Raw genomic sequence first — 25192 nt, 5'->3', positions numbered from 1 at the left:
GCCCTAAAAGTGTCGCCCTGAGGGGGCTGTTCGGGGTTCACAGAGCCCAGAAAACCAGCAACCACACAAGAAGCCTTTAACTCCTCCAGGCAGCTCCAGGGACTCCCTCCTCTTGCTGCTCCATCCCTTCCCTCCAGCGGTGATGGAATCCAACCCCTGGCACAGGGAATGTCCCCCCCAGCTACATTTCCTCCCCCATCCCAAAGCTTTGCCTGGAACAGGTTTGGGGTTTATGCAGATCCTGGGCTTTGTGCACGGGGATTTTTTTTATTTTTTTTTTGGAGTGGATTGTTTCATTAACCTCGAGGGGATCTGATTAAAGAGTCAAGAGGTGAAACAACTCACATCCCAACCCGGGGGTTATAACCTCCCCTCAAAGAATATTTCACTGGTTTATGCAGATGATCTTGGCTCTGGAGAGGGGAAGAATTAGCAAACCTCCCCAAATCCTTCCTTGCCTTGTCTTCCATAACATTAAAGCAGATTATTTCCTCTCCAAGTTCCCAACTGTAACATGGAGATGTTCAATCCTTTCAAGCCCCTCCAAGGCATAAAATGTTTCTTGAACTACTTCAACCACCAGTTTACAGGAGATAAACCTGAACACTCCACAGGGAGGCAAAGAACTGATCTGATACCAAGTTAAGTCTCAGAAATTCTGCAAAGCTGGATTTACTTTTTTTTTTTTTTTAAACCCACCTTACAAAGTTCTATCAAGTAACATAAAAGTCCAGCAGAAATCCCCAGTGCATTGTGATTTTTAGCTTGAAACACAATCCCAGAGTGATGAAGCAACTGATAAAAAATACTTACAATAAATAATCTGGCATTTCTGAAGTTGATGTTGGTACACTAGAATTATTGCATGTTCCATTTAAACCTGAAAAAATAAAGGCTTGTTTACAGATGTTCTTAAACTTCAAAGCTCTTTGCAATTCAGCTTCAAACTCACGAACTTGTCTGCAATACAGGGTTTATGGAATTCTAAAGGATTTCTGTTTTGCTTGGAACTGGCAGGAGATAGAAGAGCCACAACAAGGTGGCTGAAAGTTCAAGGCTTCTCTACTATTTATCTGTCAGCAGAACAGCACCACAACATCAGCCAGTGCAGAAAAAAAAATAATCTGGATTTAATTGGTGTATAAACACTGCCTGGAGTGGGACAACACTGATAGCACCGCTGGGAATGGGGAAAACACGTTCTGGTCCAGAGGACAGAGCTGAGCAAGGTGAATGTTCTTTTTTTTTCCCTGCTTCCACACTTCAGACACATTCCCAGATGAATATTCCAGCTGCAGACTCCTGGTATTCCCAGGTTTGCAGGGAAGGCAGCTCTGTCCTCACACAAATCCAAGCGCTCCCAGCTCCAGGAGGTGGATTCAGCGTCAAGAAAGGCTCAGCTAAGAACGCTCAGGAGCTCCAGTGATGGGAGCAAAGACCTCAGGGGGAACAGGACTGGGAGGGAACCTAAACCAGCCCCATCCTCAGTGGAGAACAGGCACTGCAGGGGAATCTGGAGGAGGAAAGCCAGTGGATGCAGGTTTGGAAAGGGGTATTTCTCACAAACTGTGGGTTATGCTCCCAAGTCCTCAGCAGAGGCAGCTGCACAAAAGCTGAGTCAGCAACAACCCCATCAGATCTTTTTAAAAAATGTGGTTTTTTAACCCCCCGAATTTCTGCAGAAAGGCTTTCCTGGGCAGAATGAGAGAATGGCACCAACCCAGGGTTTATAAAACCACCCCCGTCTCAAATTCCCGCTGCAGACAATCCCGGTTTTCCCTCCTTTCCTGCCCAGGGCGTGGAGGACACAGGATGTGGTCTAAGGAAGGCTCAAGGATCGAGGAGGAGAAAAGGGAGACAGGGAGGTTTGTTCTGCCTGTGAGTGCCACCTACTGACGCTGAGAGGACCCCAGAGGTCCCTCTGGAAGAAACTTCCCGGGAGAAACTTCCACTCCTAGCGGGAGATGAGCTTCGAGGCCCCTCCCAACCCAAACCTTCTGTCATTCCATCAAACAATTTCCCTTCAGCCCTCAGTGGGGAAGTGGGGAAGGAGCAGGACAGGGCACAAAGGCACAGGAGGAAAAGCTCCCAGTTCTGGATGTCCAGGATCCAAGCAGGACTGACCACATCCTGTTTGTGACTGCTCCCAGTCCAGCTCGGGATTCGCTGCCTCTTAAACAGCAGCAGGAACAAAACCCAACTAATTAACAGAAATCCAATCACTAAGCTGTGAAGCCAGGCAGAGAAGGTGGGGAAGGCTCAGCAACTTCAAGATTTGGGGTATTTGGGCAAAAAAAATTAAAAGAGAAAACAACAGGGAAGAAAACCAACACTCCCAGAAAAAAATGGGATTGACACCGGAGAAGGTTAAAGTAGAAGAATTATCTAAAAAGCTGATCCTGCAGTGCCACACAACCCATGGACTGTCCTCAGAATCACTGCTGAGCCACCAAAATGCTTTTGTAGGTGCTACAAATACTGTGGGGAAGGTGAGAGTTGATACCAGCTCAGCCTCAGGGCCCTGGGAATGGCTCCTTTCCAGGAATCCAACAAATTGGTCTCCATTTCAAGATGCTGTCCTTTTTTGGATGATTTTCATGAACCAGGCACGGAGAAGGACGTGGAAAGTAGCAGCAGGGCAAAGGAAAATGAGATGGATTCAAAAAGACATTTCAAAGATACTCCCAGAGGCTGCAGGGGAAGTCCCAGTGCTCTGGGGAGCTGGAACAAACAGCAGAAAGCATGGAAGCAGCAGGAAAGGGAGTGGATGGGATTAGCCCAGAGTTATTCTCTGCTCTGGCTTCTAAGAGCTCATAGAACTGACTCTGAAACAGTGGTTTATGGAAAATGGTTTTTGTACGAGACTCACTGTTGTGCCTGTCCTTGAATAAATAAATTCAGAGTCCAAGTGGGACACAAGGAAGCTCTTCCAGGCTGGACGAGCTGGTTGGATACTGCTTGAACAGGCACTTATCACCAGATTTATCTATCACCTCCATTTGTATCCAAGACTAAAAGCTTTTGTGACTAACTTTTCATTAAAAAAAAAAAAACAAACCCAAACAACAGCCACCACAAACAAGCACCGTGAGGAGCTGCTCTTCCCTGCCTTTCATCCCCACAGATTATCCCGGCTTTTAATTTAACCAGGAGAAACATGACACGCTCTGAGGCAGCTCCAAACAGCACGAAAGGTTAAACAGGAAAAACCTGATATCCTCTTTGGAGAGGAAGCCCATTTGGTGATTTGGGAGGCAGGACAGCGCTGGCATTCCGTTCCCCGCGGTCCCTGGGAGCGGGCAGGACGTGCTCCCTCCGTCCTCAAAGGATCCGGAGCGGGATCACACCCAGCCAACACGGAAATTACCTCTCAGCCCATCCTTACCTGTGACCTGCTCCTGGGGAACACTACCTAAGTCAGCGTTTTTTATTACTTCACAGTTCTGCTTCTCCTCTTTGCACTTCTCCTCGCCCTTCTTCTCCTTCCTCTCCTTCTCCTTGTCTTTGTGCTTTTTGGATTTTTTCTTGGATTTGACGTAGGAGCCGCAGTTGTGTTTGCTGGTCTGGGGACAGTCTGTGGGCGGGGGGTGGCTCAGCCTGTCCGTGGCCTCACTGCTCTCACAGTCTCTGCCGTTGTGAGCGGGGTCGTTGCTCACGTCCGAGAGGGGGTCGTGAGGCCTGGGCAGCTCCAGGGCCGGGAGGTTGGAGCTGGAGCTTCCCGACTCCGGGAGCGCCGGTGGTGGCGGGGCGGGGGGTGCGGGGGCGTCCTTCCCGTTGGATGAGGAGCTGCTCAGCTTCCCGTTGAAGGTGGGCTGGGTCCTGTGAGCCAGGTGCGAGATCCTGGGCTTTTTGTTGGCCAGGGGGTCGATGAACTCCAGAGGCTGGGATCGTTTCTGAGGAGGGAAAAGGGAAAAAAGCAAATGAGGAAGAGGGCTCGAGGGTTGCCACTAGGTGGTGGTGCGAGACAGGGAAGAAGGGAGTGTTCCCGGGGAAAAGCAGCTGATCCATCCCCCAGCTGCTTCCTGACAGCCTTGCAGAGCCTTACAGCTTGGTGGGAGAGCTGAAGAGGATCCCACCATCCCGTTAGGAATCCCTGATCTCCCACGCTATCCACACACAGGCCACGCCACCCAGGCCGCTCTCACTGCAGCCTGTTTCAAATCCAGCCCTTTGGAACTCAAACTGCAGCCTCCCCCTGTCCCAGCCAATTAGCAGAGGGTGGAAACATCCCTGGAAGCGTCCAAGGCCAGGTTGGAGCAACCTGGGCTAGTGGTGGCAATGGATGGGCTTTAAGGTCCCTCCCAACCCAAACCAGTCTGGGATTCCACGATAAAACCATCTGTCCTGGTCACAGGCACAACACTCAGAGCACCCCAAATCCCCTGCAAAGGAAAAATGTGCTCAAGAGCTGTGGAGCAGGGAGGGGGATTCACCAGTTCTGCATTTTCTTCCCCGCCCCCCCCAGCTCTGTGGTCACCAACTTCACCCCTGCAACCCACTCCTTCCTCTTCTCAAGAGCCAGGCATTGCCCGGAAGAGCTGAGGAAGTGCCAACTGCTCAGTTCTCAGAACTTCAGGCAAAAAGGGGACATTTGCAGCACTTCAAAAGCCACGTCACAGGGGCCCCTGTGACCCGAGTGACCCTTTTCTGAACAAGGGTAGAGAGGGAAGTTGTTCCCAGCTGTGCCCGTCAGCGGGGCTGTCACAGGCAGGGTTTGTTTGGAGCAGCTCCATGTGCCCACACCTCCCTGGAGGCAGCTCTCCAGCCTGGAAAAGCTGCTCCATGGAAGAACCCATCCATCAGGCAGCAGAACCCAGAGCCAGAACCACAGTTGTCGGGCTCAGCCCAGCGTGTGCCAGCCAAAATCACCTCGGCCGGCCCTCGGTGTGTGCCCACCTGGCAGCTCCAGGGCTGCAGGAACTCTGAGCAAGGATTGTTTAGTGCCCAGAGGAAAACAAGCGACAGTTCTGGGTATTTCTTTTGGATAATTCACTGTTTTCCTTCTGTCTCAGGCAGGGCCGTGACGTTGTTTGCAGATGGAAATGTTGCTCCATCACAGAGGTGATGGCTCGAGGAGCCCCTGGATTCGCTCCTTCTCCCCCCTGGTTGTTACTCCTCTTTGCTAACTCAGGGGTCTCCAGGACTCTGCTCCGTGCCAGGGATCCTTCCCACCTGTCAGGGTGATTAGGAAGAGGAGCTGCTGCCGGTTGTGCCACTGAGCTCCAGGGGCAAGGCCAGCACGCCCAACTGGCTTTGCAACATCACTTCCCAGAACACGCAGTGTCCATCTCCCAGAGGAGGGGCCATCTCCGACTGCAGCTCTCAGAACAGGTCACCAAAAACCCCACCAAACTGCCCTATTTTACCCAACAGACACCAGCTTCACCTCCCTGGTTGTGAGGTGTACGTGCATCAGCCAGGCTGCCTCACAATTACCAGACCAAGCCTTTTGTTTCTTTTAAACACCCTCATTCCACAGCTGAACTTTTCCCAAAACGTTCTGCATTCCACACTACCAAATCCCAGTCCCCTGCTGGCACTGCACCCATTAGCAGCCATCCCTTTCTGAACAGAAACTTGTCTAAATCCAAACCAATCAGCCAATCCTCCGAAGTTTCAAACTCCAAAGACCCAAAACCACCCCCTGCAGACCTCTGAGCCTTTCAAAATAGGGCCAGCCAGAAGCAAGATGATTTCTCAACCTTATTTTTTTTTTCCCCAGGATCAGTTAAAAATCACACAAGCCCGGCCTGTTAACAGCACTGCGTGTTTCCAAGCTAACTTGAAGGTGATCTTTATTCCCCAGGAACATGCCCACAGCAGAGCAGGAGAGGATTTGGAATTAGCTACCTGGCAAACAAGTTACACAGTCCTTGTTCTCAACAGAGAATTGCCTCCCTCTTACTGCCAGAAAGCACATAATTTCTTTACCTGCTAATATTCTTTGCCACTAATCCTCAGTGCGTCTGTCCAGACAAGTAGGAATTACACATTCCACTGGCAGGAGAAGAATAAATACTCAACTTGTCTGGGCTGACCCACGGTGGAGAAGGGAAGGAGGCAGTTTCACAATGTGAGAAACGCCTGTGCTGAGAGGATACTGGGAAAAGTGGGGACAGACTCTGCCTGACACACACACACCCCCTCACCAAGCTCCTTTGAGGGAGGGGATGGTTTCTTCTCATGGAAAAAACAGGAAAAAAATGTTTTTTCCACAGCTCTCCACGCACTGGCATCTCCCCTCCAAGAGCAGCCCGACCTGCCCCTGGATCTGTCACGGCAATTGGGCCGCAGAAGGTCAAGGATTTTAATAACTCCAGCGCTCTGGGGAGCTGCTCATTACGCCTTCGTTCCACTCAATTATTAGTGATGAGGAAAACACGAGCTCCTTCTCCCAGGAACTCTGAGAGGGATGTGGGCACTGGCAAAAGAATTCAGCCCTTAAAACCGAACCTGTAAGGGATTCTCCCCACAGGCCCTCATCAGAGGAGAAACAGATGCTGAGGGAAGCCGGAATCAGGCTCCAACTTAATAAAACAGGGATAAAACCCCAGCGACCTCTCGACCCACCAGCAGGTGATTACAGGGTGCAGACAGGCAACAGCTCCGCCTGGACACACCTCCAGCAGCCAAATCCATCAGGAGCAGCTGGATCCCAGGGCTTGGGATCACCCACCTGAGGGGGAGAGCTGGAGTTCACCGTGTCCTTGGGAGGGCTCAGGGAAGGTGCTTCTCCTTGAAAACCGCTGCTGTTCTGGGGCTGGCAGAGCTTCCTGGAAAACAAAGAGGGTGGGGGGTGGTCAAATCCTGCACCCTGGCAAGGCAAGAGGTGGCATTTCAGGTCTCCCTGTGGAGCAAGGAGCCTTTTTGGGGCTCAGGATGAGGTGCTGCGCTCGCAGCTTTGAGCCCGGACAAAATCCAGGGAGGAGAAACTGCTACAGGGAAACATCAGTGACAAGTGGTAATTCCTTCTCTCTTTCCTGCTCATTTTCCTATTGTGTTTTGTGGTTCTCTGGGAATGGAGGGAGCAGCACTGCAAGGCTGAGCTCTCGGACGCAGGAGAGGATTCCCTACTGAGGATGGAACGGATTTTCCAGCGTTTTTACCTCTTTCCTCTTGAACTCGTGATGTAAAGAATTGCAACAAATTAATGGCAGCCTCTGGAACGTGATCCACGTGGAGATTAGTAGAACTGGCACTGAATTTTGAAGTGTAAAGGGTATAATACATTATTCTTCTGATTGAAATACAACTCAGTAAGAGATTAATTAAACAAATTTCTGCTGAGTTTTTGCTTTACCCAGTTAAAAGTGACTTCAGGAGGCAACTCAGAAAGCAAAGCTCACTGAGAAGGGGCTGAAACTCAAGGTCAGATGTTAAGGAATAAATTCTCCCACTCATCAGCATCATTAAAGCAACATTTTATGGGAACAGCAGTCCTTTCAGCAGCGAGCCCCTCTGGGTCCAGGAAAAACAGGATTATAACAGGAACTGCTGAGGTATTATTGGTCCACTAGGATTTACATTTAGGGCTTCACAATAACACTTTTAAGTTGCATCATGCAAAAACAAAGCTATTCTGGGCTGTATTTGTGGTGTTCAACAAATAAGAGAAACCTCTTGTAGCAAAAAAAAAAAACAAAAAAAACAATTACAATCACTTAAGTGCCTTAATTCCCCTTCAGGCCAGGTCTCTGCTCCTCCCCAGATCTTGAGAGTACTTTCCCAGCCCACCAGCTTTGCCCAGACTGTCCCTGTATTAATCACCCAGAAAAAACCCACTACTGTTGCATCAAGTTGTAGCTGGAAAACAAAAAAAACAAAACCAACAACAAACTGGAGGAAAAAAAAAAATCAGGGTTAAAGGTTTTTAATAAAGTAGCTCTGCAGTCAGTTTGTCACCAGCTGTGGAGCCTAAATAACCGAGGTCTAAATTCTTCCAGGAGAAAACTACAGTCAGCATTAAAACCTGTATTTTTCAAACATCAGGAGGATTATTTCACAGATAACGCCCATGACTTGACAAGATTTTGCTTTTAACCCGAGCCTGAACCTTGGGTTGTATTGCAGCAACATTTACACATCATTTAGTCACAGCCAGCCCTGGCTTTGTTCAATTTTCTTTAGGACAATCTCAGCAGCTCAAGGAAAGTACTCAGGAAGGGGACGGTGATGTTGCAGAAACACCCTGGGGGAAAGTGGCTTTTTTGGGGGCTGGGTCATCAGCCTGAGCGACCTTCTCATTGTTCACTGAGGACTTAAGCAGCTCTAACAGCTGAAGGTTTCATGGAATCCTGGAATGGACCTTCCACAACCCATCCAGCGCCATGGGCAGCGACACCTTCCCTACCTCAAGTGGCTCAGGGTCCCGTTTTCCATCAACAGAAGGATGGAAAACACAAACAGGAGGAAAATCCCCAACAAGCAGGGTTAGTTACAGCTCCACCATTTGCAGATGTGCCAATCACTGCAGCTGCTGAACCATCCAGTGGCCACTGGCCCTGAAAACCAGGAGGACACGGAACAATTGGTTGGCTCCAGGCAACGAGGGCGACGTAAATCCAACGTCTGCTGCCGCCTGTGCCCTTTTTGTGGCTGTTTTTCTCCTGTCTTCAAACCCCTCCGTGTTTTTTTTCCATTTTGGAGCCTCATTACCTGCACTGGCTGAGCGGGGCTTTGTTTGTACAGTTGAATACATCCTTTCCAAGGTCTATTTTTAGACCTCCTCCTAACTGAACACCACAATTCCAGAAAAAAAAAAAAAAAAAAAAAAGCAGTAAACATGGCTTTCTACAGGGAGAAATTCACTGGGTTGTTTGAAAGCCATAAAGATTGCATGGCAGTTATGGCTCTCCTTTTAATTATAATTTAACATCAAGGCCGTTTAAAGGAGTTTTGATTTTTCTTCAGCACACCAGAAGCACTTGGAGTGCAACTTTCTGTTGGTTTAGTCTCATCTCCAAGTCAATTGTGCTTTTAAATCATGGGAACTGCTCAGACAGAGCAGGGTTTTTTTTTATTGCTTCATCTCAACCAAAAGTGCAATAAAATAAGGCACAAGTAAAAGCTCTGTCTGCACTACAAAGGCACTGAAAACCCAGAGAGGGAAATACAAACACTCAGGGAAGAATTCTCCTGGAGAAACCTGGGAGATCTGGGCTCTCTCTCCCTGCTGCCTCCTCAAGCTTGGAGGCTTCAACTTAAGGAAAAAAATATCTGTAGAGGAAAAACACCTTCAGCAACTAAGGATCACGAGGCTGTGTTAAGGGCTGTTTTCAGGAGGGAACAGGGATCCCTTGGACACAGAGGATCAGCAGCAGGACACCCAGCACGTGTTTTAGGGGGTTTATCCCTAGGGAACTGCCTCTGCTTTTCCATGCATCCCTTAACTTCAGTCAGAGCTGAGCCTCAGGGATGTGGCTGCCTGGTAACAACCTCTCCTTTGCCTTTCAACACAGGAAGACACGTGCAAGGAGATGTGGGAAAAGGGAAGGAGACTTCCAGAGCAGAGCTGAGCTGCACACACTTCACTCTGCCAGCTCTGCTCCCTGTCCAGGTTTTCCTCAAGCTTTTAGGAGAGTGGTTTAAAGGCAACCCAGGACCATCTGAAGAGTGGATCCACTTGGATATTCAACTTTAGTCAACTCCTCCTCCATCTGCCTGATGTTAAAACGAATCAGACACTCAACTTTCAGACCTCGGTTACCCTGATTTCCAAGCTCCAAGTGAAATTAGGGAGAATATGGGATAATTACCTAACCAGGATCCTCTTCAGCAACTGCTGATCTCCTTCTGAGTAGCCAGGCCAGTCCTTCTGCACTTCTTTGTATACACAATCCTTCAGTGTGAAAGTGCTGTCCTTGGCACTCAAATTTGCCACCTGAAATAGAAGTGATCCGTAAAAAACACCATTAGGGTTTCAATTTTCTCACTTACTCTAACAAACAAGAGCTAAGACGAAGGCAAAATCTGAGCAGACTGAGCAGTTAGTAGTGTCAGAGAACAAGGGCTTTGATGTTTCATTTCCTAATCACTAAGATTATTTAATCAAGCTGCGCCTTTCCTTCTGCCCTGTCACTGCAATCATTCATAACGAGCTCCTAAAGCACATCCAGTTTAGTGGGAAATAAGTCATATCTAAAAAGATTATTCAGCTTGGGTAGCCTGGACCAGCACAACATCAGTTTATGGAAATACCTGGAAATAAACCCTAATGGGAACAGGCAGTTCTCTTATCACACCTGTGCCACGGCCAAAACGGGGCAGTTTATGGCCCAGAGAGGAACTCTTGTGGCAATAATTTAGTTAACAATTGCCAGGAGACATTTCCTCGCTAAACCAGCCAGGGAAAGAGGTGACAGAGAGCTGCTTTTCTCGGGGAGCAGCGAGAAGAGTGCAGATCCACCGGATTTCCCAGAGAGAACCTTCCCAAGGGTACTTTGGGGGCACGAACAGAAGGTGTGATTTGCAGCCCGGGCACCACAGGGAGCTCAGCACACGCTGCCTGATGTCTCATCCAGCCCTACCCCTGTGGAGCTTCCCCCCACAAAGCCCTGCATGGACAGGAAACACTGCTGGAACGAGCAGGATCGGATCAGGATGGAAACAACTTGTTCAGAGTTATCCCACTCGGGTCAGTCTTTCCACGGCCTGACTGAAAATTTAACTTCTCGCTGCTGCTGGTTGCACATCCGAAAAACCCCAGCGTTGGCACCAAGCAAAGAGCCCCAAATCAGGCTTTCCCTGCCAGTGAACCTCCCTCAGGTGATTCAGAGAGTCATGGAATGGTTTGGGAAAACGCCTCAAAAACAAGAGAAGGAGTGGAAAGTCTTGAATTAACTGAAGATGATGCTAATTCCTCTGCTTTTGCTTTAGGGAGACTGCCACCAAATATTAAAAAATATTAAAAATCGAGGCATTTCAAAGCAAAAGAGCTGCACAAGTAACACAGCAAACTCTCCTGATAAGAGCAAAATAGAAAGCCCAGTTATCAGTTTACACGACCAACACTTTGTTTTTCCTCTCAGTTCTGTCAGCTTTCCAAAATCCTGAGCCAAAATACAAGAAGAATTTGAGCTGTGTTTTACACTGAGGTGTCCCTGTAAACACACCCAAGAGACAAAAGCAAAGCCAGGTCCTTTTTCAAGAACTCTCCCAGAATTTCTCCAGTTCCTGCCTGTTTCTGGAGCCCCAGGAAGAACAACTTGGATTTTTTTTTCTCTCCACAGAGCTTGAGAGCTGCTACCTCCTTGTTTTGCTCTTGTGTGGGACTCTGGAAGCTCCACCCCAGCCCTCCCAAAAATAGAAACCTTGCAAAATGAGGCAAAAAGGCCGTCAGGAACACGGAGTCCTGCGAGAGATGCAAGAGAGCACAATAAAACCCACACCTCGACGGATTTAGACGTGCAGCTTTAACACAGCCTGTAATTTTTAGCTTATCTGTGTCTGCTGGTGGATGGGAGGGAGCCCTGGGAGGGCTGAGAGGGATTAACTTTACGAGCAACACGTTTCCAGCCAAATCAGCATTTAGGCCAATCAGGGGGCCCCGTGGCTGCATCCGCACGCGCCGCTTCCCCCGCCGGGGCTTTCGGGGGAGCATCGGTCCAAAGGGATCATCAGAAACACAGTTTCTGGTCTGAAACCTGATTTAGGGCACTCACAAAAGGTGCTCCAAAGAATCCCCAGCACTGCTAGGAAAAAAAAAATAAAAAAATGAAGGCTTGCAGGGTTAACATCTTAAGGGAAAGGAGCGAGTTGTGCCGGCTGGGACTCCGGTTTTAATGTGACCTGCCCTGGGCCCTCGGGCAAACCAAGTCCTGCCTCGGTGTTTTCAGCTCTGGAAAGGAGTAAAAGACAGAATATTTTCCAGGATATATTCCAATACAGAAGAGGGCAGCTGCAGCACTTAAATAAATAGCCATGCTGTGTTTAAGAAAGCAATAAAGGGATTGACTGCAAGGCCTAAAATGGCACCTTCAACGTGACTCCAAGTGTTAGGAACTGATTCAGCTTGGAGACAGCTTTCACACTTGACATACCAATAATGTGCATGATCCTCACACCTAACCAGTGGCACTTCCAAGCAGGAAAGGCTCAGAGCAACACAAAAAAAAAAAAAAAAAAAGAGGGGACATCTTTTTCCCTCACACAGAAAACCACGTCTCAACACAGAGCGTTGCTCCTCTATGTCCACGAGAATAAAAAATACAGACATTTACAGGTTACAGCAAAGCAAGTAAGTTGGAGATCCTCTGCCAGCCAATCCTCCCCCACGACCAAGCAGAAGTTTTCCTCTGAAAGGACTGATCTGGTGGGCCAAAATCATCCAGCTTGGTTGCAAACCCCCCTAACCCGAGGCGTAGCCACGGGAGGCTCCTGCTATCTCTGCAACAGCACCACGAGCTGGGAACTGTGTCACCCACGGCCTTTAGAGACACACTCAGCTGCAGTTTGGAGATAACAGGTTAAGACTGACCCGGGAGGGTTCCGAGAAGACATTTCCCTTTACCTAAAAATCGTCACCTCCGCCAAAGAGTACAAACCTGTTGCAGAAGGTTATCCAGCAAATCCTTGTCCTGCTGAGAAAGTCCATCCTTCTGCAATCTGAGAATAAGTTCAGGTTTCTTATAAGGCTTTAGTGCCAGTAAGTGCACAACCCTATCTTTGAAGGGTCTCTGAGAAATGGCACTATTGCCTCTCTTTATTGCACTGGCAAGGTTGACTGGCGTTGGGCGCTTCCTGGAGGGAACAGCATCGGAAGCTCCTGGTGCAGGTTTACGCACCTGAACCTTTTTGCCTAAAATGAGATGAGAATAGTGAACTGCAGCAGTCACCTTGCAAAAGGCCAAGTGGGCTGTCAAACACGCACGAGAAGAGCTCATCGCGGCCCCTCTGAAGTGCCACAAGATGACAAGGAAGGACAAAAAAACACAACCAGCACAACCCCCTTTCTGCTCCGGCACGGAACGAGCACCCCCATGAGTTTTATGGTTCATGACAAGCTTGTAACAAGTAAACAGCAACACCAAGCTCTGGAAACCTGAGCATTATTGGCCACCAGCTTACATAAAGCTCCCTTTGTTTGCCAGCTTTTCATTTATCCCAAGTGCACGTATCCCCATGGTTAATCTAACTATTCCCCCCCCCCACCCCCAAACTATTCTCCCCTCCCCTATGAGAAGAAAATTCTGCATTATTATGTAGAAGAGTGGAAATACGGGGTGGAAAGACCAGAACTGGTCAACGAGCGGCTCCCCGCTGCTGAGCTCAGCAAAAACGCTCCTCCAGCAGATGTTTCTGCTTTTAGAACAATAGGAACTTTATGGGGCTGGGTCCACCTCCCTTCCCCCTCCAAACACGGCCCCATGAATGGGGCTGACACTGGGCCATCAGCCTATTCATCAGGGTGCTGCCTGTGCTCATAGAATAACCCCTTCCACCCTGGACTAAGAGCTGCTTCAACCCTCCAGTTGAGTTTTCAGAGAAGTGAGAACATAAAAGCTGCCTCAAAAAGTGCACCTCAGCTTCCTCAGCGTGCTTCCTGGCTGCTGACAGCACGATCCAAGAATTCATTTCCCCACCACCACCATTCCCACCAAAAACAGACCCTCACACCAGCCCCAGAGCAAAAGAACTGGGTTGTTGTGAACACAGCAGAGGGTCCCACAGCCAGGTTCCTGCTACCAAAGGCAAAGCAAGGCAAAGCTGGGAGGAAAACGAGCAGGGTTCCAAGGTCCTGAAGGCCGTGGAGGCACAATCAATAAATCACTTGGGGCTGGAGGGAAAGTGACCTTCTGCCAGGACAAACAACCATCCGGCATTTACTGCAAGTGTTTCGGGGGGTTTATTCCAGGATGGCACTTCTCCACTGCTAGGAAGCGACAGTTTTCCAACTGAGTCATCTGAAGATACTGGGGATTGTCTGCACTGTTTGTTTTACTGAGCTGGGATTGCGTAACCCAGGCCCCATTTCCTGGCTTTTTTTATTACACACCGGCAGTGGCTCCCGAGCAAGCAGGACCCAACCTCCCCTCAGGAGAGGTGAGAGGCAAGAGCAGCAGCAATTCACGCCTTTAAAAACCACCCCCAAAAATCCAGAGGTCAACTGGATTTTTGTTCCCAGCGACTGGGACAAGAGAGGATTCGTCAGCTTTCTAGAGCTGCCTCAACTCCTGCCAGGTCATGAGCGGTAAAAAAAAAACACACACTGGGAGGGTTTCCACTTGAGGCTGGAGCCAAAATGTGCAGTGATAGGAAAAGAAAGAAAGAAAAAAAAAAAAACAACTGAGTTAAGCCAGAACACAAAGGATTTTAAAATATTTATGCAGGTGCATGGATATGGATGCACACACACGTTTGGTGTGGATACAAGCACACACATCCCCTGCAGGTTCTACCTGCAGGCATCTATTTACACATGTATTTATCCAAGTGCCAGTTCACATCTGTGAGTTCTGCTGCTCTCCAATTTCAACATCTCCTATAAATTTTTCCACATCTGAGCTGCCTGGAATGACTCCACTGCCGCTGAAGTGCTGAGCTCCGTGTTCTCATGGAAATGTGAGAGCCAGTGCTGTCCCTCCAGCCCGGCCTGCCGGGAATGGGAATCAGCTGATGGTGCTGGCACACCGGGAATGTGCGGATCCCACACCAGGACTGTCCTTCCAGGCTCTTCCTTCTTGGACCAGCGCTCCCCTCCTGTCTTCAACGCTGACATCTTATCTAGGAGCAGCCACTGCTTTTACACAGCTCCATTTTCAGGGCGGTAAAAGGTTTTAGCAGGAGTATTTTTAAATCAAGAAGTTCTGCTCCGTCTCCCCGGGAAGCAATTTGCCTTTTGAGAACCTTCTCCCTCACGAGCCTCAACTTCATGCACTTACTGTAATGTTCTCAAAGAGGAGCTAAACAAAATAATCTTCTAGTCTACAGGAAATCAATGCATTTCCTTCCTGATTATTATCTCGTTTCTCGGCTTTGAGCACTTTGCCAGTTGAGTCAGGGTCAGTTCTACATTTTGCAACTCACCCTTCTCGTCACAGGTCCTCTGAGCAGTGACTGGCTACAGATCACATGGGCTGCAGGAAAAAACAGCTGCCTCAAAAAGGACAAATACTGAAACCCTGCTTTCTGCTTCGTGTTTGCGCCCTGAGTTTGTGACCCGAGGTTAAGCAGGGCCCTGAGCCCAGAGCTGGGTCTCTGCAGGCTCCTTGTGATATCTGCCACAGTTTTACTTCCTCTCCTAAGGTTTTCCTTCTGTTGTCACAGCGAGGTGGCCTGTTCAGGCTGCTTTAGTCTCTCTGCTCATTAACACAACCTGTGGCACGTTCTGGTCTGGAGTGGGCACACACCAGCTGTGTGTGACGCGGTGGTGGCACGTTTTTAGCTGAGCTGGCCACGGGCACAGACACTGTGATGGATCAGCAGGGTGCTCCCAGCGTGACAGACGTGACCTGCAGCCAGCCAGGGATGTCACTGCACACACACAACCCCGGCAGAGTCACAGAAAGGTTTGGCTTGGGAGGGACCTTAAAGATCACCCAGTTCCACCCCCTGCCATGGGCAGGGACACCTCCCACTAAGACCAGGCTGCTCTGAGTCCCATCCAACCTGGCCTTGGACACTTCCAGGGATGGGGCAGCCGCAGCTTCTCCAGGTAGAGCCCTGGGGTGGTGATGGAACCGTGAAGACGACACAATGCAAGGAGAGCAGCACCCTAAACCAGACACCCATAAGGAACCACCAGACACTGCCACGGGCAAGCAAACAACATCAGCAATGACTCCAGAACCTGGACTCTCCAGAACTCTCCCAAAAAATGGAGAGGGGGCTTACCTACGTATCTCCCCCCAGGTTTGATGACGATGGCGCTCCGGCTGCGCGTCTCCTCCTCGGCCTGTGCCATGCTCTGCCTCGCCTTCTGGTAGGAATCATCAGTAGCACACACGGTGATTTTGTCCTGTATGCTCCCAAGGCAATCCAGGTGGATGTTGCCATTGCTGCACAAAAAAAAAAAGCAAAGCTGTGGAAAAGATACTCCTGATGCTGCAGATGACACCGGGGGACAGCTGGGGCTGTGCCAGTTAAATATTAGTGGGGGACACAGAGGAGCTGAGAGGGAACTCAAATTCTTCCAGAGCTCAGGAGAAAACTCAGCTGCTTTCCAAAACCACACTCAAACAGATGAGAAAGGCTCTAAAATCGAGGAGCACGTATCAAGCTTCGTTGGGGTTTGTCAGGGAAAAGATCCGTGGAACACAGGTTAAAAAAAAAAGGCTGGGGTTTTTTTGGTTTTTGGGTTTTTTTTGGAGGTACCACTCACCTGGATACATACTGCTGGATGCAGTCAAAGCTCCCCTGGGGGCTGTCCTTGCCGATATTTGAAAGGTAAAACGTGAAGGTCCTCACTTCCGTCGGTCGGTCGGGCCTTGGAATCGCGATGTGCTGTTCGGGAGAGGGGAGAAACCATCAGCACTTGGGTGCCCCAGGCTGGCACAGGACCCGGTTCTCCTGCAGCCACAGTGCTTTTCAGGCATTTTGCAACCCACTGCAAGAAAAGCACCTGGATTTCTGCACAGGAGGGCGAGAAGAGCAAGAGGCTACAAGGAGAATTCAGGTTACCCCATTGTGTGTGGACACGAGGGAAAGGGCACTACAGACAGCACAGAGATGCAAGGAAGGGACTTGCTGCCTCTCCAACAGAGCCCACAATAACCTTGCTCTAGGAATCTGACCCAGTTCTATCGATTCAGGCTCAAAACACCCTGTTTATATTCAATTTAAAACACTCAGGGCTTGTTTCTTTCGAATTAGTGAGCCAGCACTAAACATAGCACCAGCCAGGTCACTAGGTAGCACCCTTCTTCTTTTTTAAGATATTATAATTCCATAACAAGATTTCATGGCTCACAGTAGAGTGTGACGCTGCTGCTAAATTAAATATTTAATCAAGCATTAACTGTGCTCCTCAGACAACTCCACAGCCATCCTGCATTGTTTTTTCTTCGCCTCCACCCCCCCTCACCCCAAGCCATTCATTTTTCAAAAGGGAAAACTCTCTCCCCACTCTGCACTGGAGATCCAACGTAAATGCCAGCGTCTGAGCTCTACTATCACATCAATATTTGATAATTAAGATGGCTCCCAGAAAAACCAGACAGAAGGAACATCAGTTGCAAACCTATTTTCGGCTGCACTCAACCGCACGGATTTATATTTACCCGGATTGCCACATATATGCAGAAAATACACACTCCCAGCAAAACCAGCCCGTGGCATCCACGCCTGACTGTGCCCAGGAAGGATTGCTGCCGGGACAGGAGGGGGTTTTGGGTGGTTTCCTTTCGACCTCAGATGTCTCCAGCAGCCTGGGAAGCGACCCAGAGCATCTGTGCCCCTCTGCTAAATGAACCGCAGGGCTGCTGCCAGAGGCAGCCAGGAGCTCTGGAGCTGAGCCCCTGCAGCGCCCTCCCTGCCCTCAAACAGAGCTCCCTTCTTCCAAAGGCAAGCCCAGAAAGCCAGGCTTGAGCCTTGTTTTATACAGAGGGAAGAGTTATCCCCCAGGATACCTGGGGGCAGATTTGGTGGGGATGTGGGTGCTGCTGGGCCCTCCCTGAGGAGCCCCGTTATCTCCCCTTGCCAGCCTCGAGCCCTTTTAATCTGGCCCTGCGCCCTCTGCCCCCACCCAGGGCAGGGGAAATAAAATTCCCTTCTGGCTTTACAAGACCAGAGTCCTGTAACCAGCAGATTGGGGGTGTTTTTGCAGATCAGTTCGGTGGGAACGGGGAGAAAAGGTAAATTCAAGGGGGTTGGTTCCCCTTCCGGAGCCGCTGGTCGGGGGGATCGAGCTGTGCTGCCAACAACTTAAGTTTGTAAAAGAAAAGCTTTTCTTCCTTGGGAGAGGGGGATATTTCCACAGAAAATTCCCACTCTTTTTTAAAACCTTCATCATTCCAACTTGCAACACTGCTTCAAAAAAATCCCCCTGACAGCACAAAAGTTAACGGGATTGCCCCCAGGAAGGAAAATAGGAAAGCAACCAAACCGTGTATTCACACACCACAGAACTTTCTCCTCTCTCCTGATTTACCATTGGGGGGGGTGGAGAAACCAGCTGCTCCAGCAGCCCCAAATTTTGGCTTTTTTTTTTGTGGAGTTCTTGCAGCTTTTTCTGAGGATGTAAAACGAGGCAGGAAGGCAGAGTCAGTTTAGGACTGAAAAGCGTGGTGTGCGAAACCCGGCCGTTATCTAGGAATTATTTTTAGCTGAAAAAACCAGAAGGTTTCTCAAGCCACCGAATCAGCTTCGAGGGGAGCCCCTAATTTTGGTGCCCGAGCATTGCACCAGTAACCAGAGACACTTAAAAATAGCCCGGTGCAGATGTGACTTCTGTTTCCCTCTTTCAAGTAACATTCATCTGGGCACAGCTCGCTCTGAATGGAGATTTTTCACCTCCCCTTGTTAATACCAGTACAGCTTCGTGCCCAGAAATGGGGGGAAATGTTGGATTTTCAAAAAGCAATGGCATTTTTCCCCCCAAGAGTCACGTTAAAAAGCTCCCTGAACACACGTGTTTTTGGAATGCTGAAGGGTTTTTTTTTACCCCCCGCTCCCAGTTCAGTTCTTTCCCTTCTCTCCCCACCAAGCACCTGCAAATTTCACCCAACTCTGATTCTGAATGTCTTTTTTTCAGCCTTCCTTGTACAGTTGTGCATAACTATCACCACTTGTAATGCTGGGGGTACTTGGGCTCCTAAATTCTAATTTATGTGCACGTCGAAACAAGCAAAACGCTCAAGAAATGGGCACAAAACCTTAAAAAAAACCATCCCAAAAAACCTCACTTGGTGATGAAAAACTAACAACCAGGTGCTGTTCTTCAGGCATATCCCACTTTAGCACCTCAAAGCAGAGGAACACTCTGCTCATTACAAGCTGGTTACTACGGCTGAAATTGTGATTATTCCAAGGAATATTGCACTGCAAAAGCCATTAACGAGACCAGCACTGCTGTAGAGAAATGTATCCCAGGTTTTTACAAACTCCTGAGAGATTCCATCCAGACCAGGGTCCAGGCAGGAGGGGTTTTTTGTGCCTTGCCACTGGAACAGCTGTTTTATTTTGGGCTGGAACCCAAATCCCCCTTTTCTAAAACACCTTCCTGACCAGCTGTTTTATTCCCAACAATTCCCTTCCCTGGTTAATTAGTGAATCAAACATGAAAGTTGCTTTTTTTTTTTGTCTATTAGAAACTGAAAGTATCCCTGACACTGGAATAGGTAAAAAGTAATTTAAAGGCTCCTGGAGAATTAAAGAAGTAGCACATTCCTATATATAAAATATATATATATATAACTGCAACGTTCTTATTTTACATCCTGCCTCCCCTAATCATCAAGTAAAGCTTTCCCTTCTTGTCAGAGGGATATTTGCACAGAAAATTCCCACTTAATAAAACCTCACAACACCGCTTTGCAATCCCACCGACAGTCGTGCCATGCACAAAAAGCCAACGGGCTTTCCCTGGAGCCACGTTTTTTGGGAAGCAAAACAGGAAGGCCATTGATAAAAAAAAAAATATAAGCAGCTAAACAAACTGTGTTTTAAATGTCATCATCTGGATCTGAGAGCTTGTGAAATTCCTGGAATTCTCTCCGGGGTCCAGCTGATGGAGGATCCCTCGAAAGCATTTTAAAGCAGGAGAATCCTGAGAGCCCTACCCTTAAAAGCAGATGGTTCCCCAGCTGCCAGCTCCTTGTCATGCCCCCAGGAAAAACAATCCTGAAGGGACAAAGAGCTCTTTCTCCCTGCTCCCGTGGAGCTGGATCCCTCTTCCTTCACAGCTCTACCTTCGGCCTTTACTCGTGAGGTGCGATTAATTAACGAGCTGAGGCTCCGCATCCCCCTCCTGCCCCTTTTCCAGGGGCTCGCACACACACAGGTAACCAACAGCCCTCCCACCAAAAAAAAAAATCCTCTCTGGAAGTTAAGGGCTCTTGACACAATTAACTGCAATAAATAACTGATTTTTATAACCTGAAAATATTACGCGTGATTTGAAAATATCCCTCGTTACGATAAGAACCCGTGTTTCCAAAACCTGAGCAGCTTCCCAGGAAAAGTCAGGGGTAGATCCTCACCAGGTGCTCTCTCCCAAGGGAAAGCATTCCCAGTCTTTTATTCCTGATTACATGCAAAGCTGTTTCTCCTCTAATAAAGACAAATCCACACGCCCTTGGAAGTTTTTTCCTCCGCTCGGCTTTGGATTTTGCCGGATTTTGATCTCAGCTTTCGGGGAAGTTTGATTCTAAACAAAGTTAAAAAAAACCAAAACAAACCTGGAAATTGCTCCTTTCTGTATTTCCCAGGGCAAGGAGCTCTGTATTTTTCTTCTTAACTTACAATAACAATCATGTCTTTCCTGCTGTATTTTCTGTGTGCTATTAACGAGAATAATGCCACAAAGCACTACGTGGGCCAGGACAATGTGCTGCATTTAGTGTCTACTTAATTCAAGCCTTTCTGAAAGTTCTGACGTGAAAACAAAAAGAATAAAAATGAGAAGCTGCTCACAGCTGAGTTCAGGCATCGGAACAGAAGTCAGAGAAATAAAACTCCCAGATGTAAAAGACCTTCTGGTACTCACAGGAGCTGCACAGTTACACCAAATAAAGGTGCAGGGCACTTGGAGTTTTGCTGCTGGAAATAACTGGGACCCACAAGGTCCAGTCGACCTGAGTTTACCAGGCTTGGCACGGCATTCCCTTGGGGTGCAGGTGAGCTTTTCCATGGATTTCTGCACCCTTTTCCTTGTTCTACCCATCAGCACGGCCTCCTAAAGCTGCGTTTCACGTGGGTTTTAGCAAGGGCAGGAAATAAAGGGGAGGGAAAAGCTTTCCTGGACCTCAAACTCTCCCTGTCAGCAAGCAGAGCATTGTTCCTTGAGCTGGGAATTATTCCTTGGAATAGCACAAATTCCTTATATCGACTGCATAACTCTGCAAGGCAATCCAAGCACAGACTTACCCCTTGGCTTCCTTGGAACTGGATGACTGGTTTTGATGTCACAGCATCCTACAAAAGGAAAAAAACAAACAACAAATGGAAAACCAAAAATTACACCTTGGGAGAAATTAAAGCTCCGACGTTCACCGGCGAAAAACAGCTCAGCTTGATTTTTTTTTGCCTGTATGTTTTTTTTTTTACTTTAAATCGTTTTTTAAAGGCAAAAGGTTCAGGGAAATACAGAGAATCCCGAGCAGGAAAACACAAAAAACTCCTGAGACAGCGATTTATAAAGGGATAAATAAAACTAAGGTGACCTTTGGTTCAGGAGAACAGCTCAGAGGTGACACTCCATTCCTCCCCACGCCACATTTCGGGCACAGAACAGCTCAGCCGAGCCTCTCTGGTGTTTTTATATAAAGTTTTGAGTTAAAAAATGGACACTTGAAGGGAAAATTTATTACAGATCTCGGGCCCGAGGAGACGCAAAGCGAATTTTTTCCAAGGGAAAGCTTGGAAAAGCAAACTGGAGCTCCGTTGCAAAACCCTGTTGTTACGTTGCCTGTTTCAACAATCAGCCTCTTCCTCCAGATTTGTTGGCTTACATTTAAAAAGTCATATTCCTGTGAGCTCCAAAATCCCCTCAAATCTGCTCAAAAGTGCCCAATTTCAGCCTTTTTGCCTTGCTGTGATTCCAGAGATCACGAAGGCTTTCGGAATTCCAACCCTCACCTGAGGTTTTAACTGCAGGGAAAGAAATAACAGACCCCAATTTTGGCCAGGTTAAGTTTTGATTTCTTCCAATTTCAGCAGAATTGGGGCCATGAAGGTTTTATTTTCCTAAATGCCACCCAACAGGAAATGGTGCCCCACTGGGAAGCCCTTCCAAAGGGAGAAAAGAATTGACAAAACAGGTTGAAGTGTCATTTAGGAGCGAAAACGTTGCCATACACACACAGGAGACACATTTCCATGGGGAAAATAATCACCAGGAAGAGATTGAGGATCCCAAGTCCAAAAGGGGTGTTTGGGTCACAGTGCTCACATGGATTCCCAAGGGATTGATTTCCAATGGATCACAGAGGCAGGCATTGAGACTCAAGCAGCAAAAGAATTAAACACCTTGGAACCCCTTGAAGTTGATCATCATCTCTCACAAAACCTTTCCGAGCGTTCTCAGCCCCGGGAGCGAGGAAATCTCAGCCAGGATGTGCTGATATTAACACAAAAACGGGCAAATTCGCTAGGGAAAAAAAAAATCCAGCCCAAGACAGAGCCTGAGCCTTCCCAGAGCCCCATCCAGCACCGTTTCCCAGATGTGCAGCACACCCAAGACATTTACGACGCTGAGCGAAGCGCGGCCGCGCTCGGAGCCGACAGCGCTGGATGACGCGTTTTATAGACCCGAAACAACCTTTATAAAGCAACAATAAACAACATCTTGCTCTTGGTACAGAGATCAGTGGATTCCTCGAGTGCCACGACACTGCATTCCACAGCACGCTGTTCATGGCCAGCTCTGCGTGTTCACCCCGTGCTCTGCAGCGTGGCCAGAAACTCCAGAGGAACACAGAACTCGAGCAGAACAAGCATTTGAAACACGAAAAAAATCTGGATTTTTTTAAAAAAAAAAAGACCAAAACCTCCATGTGGTTCTTGTACAGCAAATTATAGATTGGTGGAAGTTCTGCTGCTCCTTCTGGGAAGTTAAGTGGAACAGAAAGAAGCACGGAAGCGGGATAAGGAGGCAGGGACAAAAGTCCTGCTGCACAAATCAGGACAAGCTTCAATTACAGAACTTACAAACTCCCCAGTCTGCAGATGAACCGGTTGGAAGCCGTGTGATACCAAGCTTGGGAGTGTTTATGGCGAAGCTGAGACGTGTTTCCCAAGATTCAGCACTTTTAGGCTCCCGAGCTGCCCTGTTTGTGATCCCCAGAGCAGGAATATCAGCGTTGGAACTCCTTGCCACGCTCCACACACGGAAGACATGGATACTCTGCTCCATGTTTCCCTTTTTTAGGCAGGGAAGGGAAGGCTCTTGGCTTCTCAGCAACACCATCCCTGTACCTACACGGGCATCATTTCCCTAATGTCCAATTCCCTGGCTACGGGTCGCTTGAAAGCGCTCGTGGAAGAGGAGAACACGTGCACACCCTAAACGAATTAAGGATATGGATCCAAGTACTTTTATTAGATGAAATTAAATCCCTGCGTGGACACCTTCATCCAGAGCACAAGCAAGCAGAGGAATTAAGTTAAACCAAATTAAGACCGCATTAGGATTTATATCTTCATTTGGATTAACTTTCTCGGACGTTCTTGCACGGAGAAACCCCCAATTTTAAGGAGTTTTCGCTGCCACTTCCAAAATCCCTGTGTCATCCCCTCAAGAGTCACCTAAGAGTCACCTAATTCTTCTTCCTTGGGGACGCCAGGACTGAACTTCCTGCCTTACAGTTCCTAGAAATGCCACTCCATCCACCTTCGGTGCCAGGGATTTCCACACGCTCAGGGAGAGCAAAGCCCCTTTAAACACACCTAAAGAGGCAGGAATTCCACTCCTGCTGCCTGCTATTGTTCCAGCCAAAGGCTTCCTGAGGCAGGGCTGGAAGGCTGGCACAGCATTCCCGGGGCTCTGCGGGTTGCCAGGTCCCACAGGGAGCTGTGGGAGTTTCCTCCCGGTTACCGGAACGGCAAAGGAGCTGCTGGAACAAACCAAAATCCTTCCCTGCAGCCCAACTCGCTGGTGGTGCCCCCAAAGCTCTGCAGGAATCACTTCCAAAGGAACATCCAAACCGCAGCTTCCCCGAGATGTACCCAAAGTGGAACGACCAGCCCTGCCCGACTGGAAAACAGACCCTCCAAAGGGGGTCTGAACAGACCCCAGTGTTTTACTCTGTAAAATTTCACTCATTTCCTATCTGGAAAGAGCATTTCCACACTTCCATGCCCAGCTCCCTGCCTCCCACAGCTCCTGCTGGATTCTTTGGGAACGGTGGAGAAATAAAGCAGCAAGTTTTCCAACACCAAAGCTCTGCTCTGGGACGCCAACACGAACCAAACCCCAACAGACCCAAGTGCTTTTTGTCAGATTATTTCTGAAGCCATGAGATCACCCCCCCCCCAAAAAAAACCCCCAAAACTCATCCCCCAAAGATATTTGGCTTTTATTATCATGGTTTTATGCTCGTCCTCTGGTTTCCCTGGGACAGAGGGGAGACAGCAAACCCTTACAGAGACTCTGAAAGCTCTCAGAGGTGGTGGCCACACACAAAGAGCTCCTCACACCTTAAATACTCCAGATCTGGCACGTGGAAGCTGAGGAAAGAGTAGGAGGAACAAGAGGGTGTCAATAAAACACAGAAGAATTGAATTTAAAGTTAATAAAATACCCTGTTAGGGATGATTTCCTACACAGGACACTGGAAATCCTCAGGTCGAGTAACCAGCTGGAAACCTTCCCATTTCTTCAGGGAAATGCAGATAATTAAAGAAGATGTTGTTTTGGGAAGTTCTGTCATGTATTTACTGGAATTCATACTGGAGGCAGTGTTCTATGGAAAATATTTGCCTAAACTTAGTATTGGTGTGTTTGTCCTGTTTTGTTGAACATTCAGAGGCACAAATGCAACTGAAAATTTACCCTTATTTATGCTGGAACTTGGGGGGGGTGGTGGTGTTATTTTCAGAATTTAAAGCTTCTTGCAAACGGTTAAAATTAGTAGCAAGAATTCCAATAAATATAAACTATAAAATCCTGTTAACCAAGGCTGGCATTAAGGGGGTATTTTGAACCACCACGTGCAATTCCAGGTAAAACAAGTGCCCAGGTAAAGCTGCTGCGCCGCAGGAACCAGCGACAACAACGAGAACAAACACAAAGAGCTTGAACTGCACGAATTTCAGGCTCTGCAATACCCCAAAGTCCGAGTTCCTCTTTAATTCTTTGGTTAGGACCAGTTCATGTTTCTCTTGCCCACGCAGTGAGGTCCAAATATAGGACCAGCTCCCTCCCCTGCTTCCTCTGGCTTCTCAGCACAGGGGGGGATGAACAGGCTCAGATCCCAATCCGGGGGGGATACCCGGATTGAGCACACCTGGATACCAGGGAAAAGCTCCTGCAGGGCTGAACAGAACCTCGAGATCTTTTCCACTCCCTTTTTTGTCTCCAACACATCCCCACAGACCC

General features: G+C 48.4%; 1 protein-coding gene across 1 annotated transcript in view; it reads right to left on the bottom strand.

The window, feature by feature from the left end:
• Positions 1–25192, bottom strand: part of ELL (elongation factor for RNA polymerase II) — a 49319-nt gene that overhangs the window by 4376 nt on the left and 19751 nt on the right. Inside the window, exons 2-9 of the mRNA XM_050321233.1 lie at positions 21022–21069; positions 16319–16440; positions 15832–15995; positions 12543–12796; positions 9756–9880; positions 6677–6773; positions 3386–3893; positions 814–880 (exon numbers count right to left, since the gene is read on the bottom strand). Of these exons, the coding sequence (XP_050177190.1) occupies positions 814–880; positions 3386–3893; positions 6677–6773; positions 9756–9880; positions 12543–12796; positions 15832–15995; positions 16319–16440; positions 21022–21069 (1385 nt within the window). The remainder of the gene's footprint in view (positions 1–813; positions 881–3385; positions 3894–6676; positions 6774–9755; positions 9881–12542; positions 12797–15831; positions 15996–16318; positions 16441–21021; positions 21070–25192) is intronic.

Source organism: Myiozetetes cayanensis, unplaced genomic scaffold (assembly GCF_022539395.1).
Source record: "Myiozetetes cayanensis isolate MyiCay16 unplaced genomic scaffold, myiCay2020 scf26, whole genome shotgun sequence".
Taxonomy (NCBI): domain Eukaryota; kingdom Metazoa; phylum Chordata; class Aves; order Passeriformes; family Tyrannidae; genus Myiozetetes; species Myiozetetes cayanensis.
The sequence above is the reverse complement of the archived record's forward strand: the minus strand, read 5'-3'. Positions and strand labels throughout refer to the sequence as shown.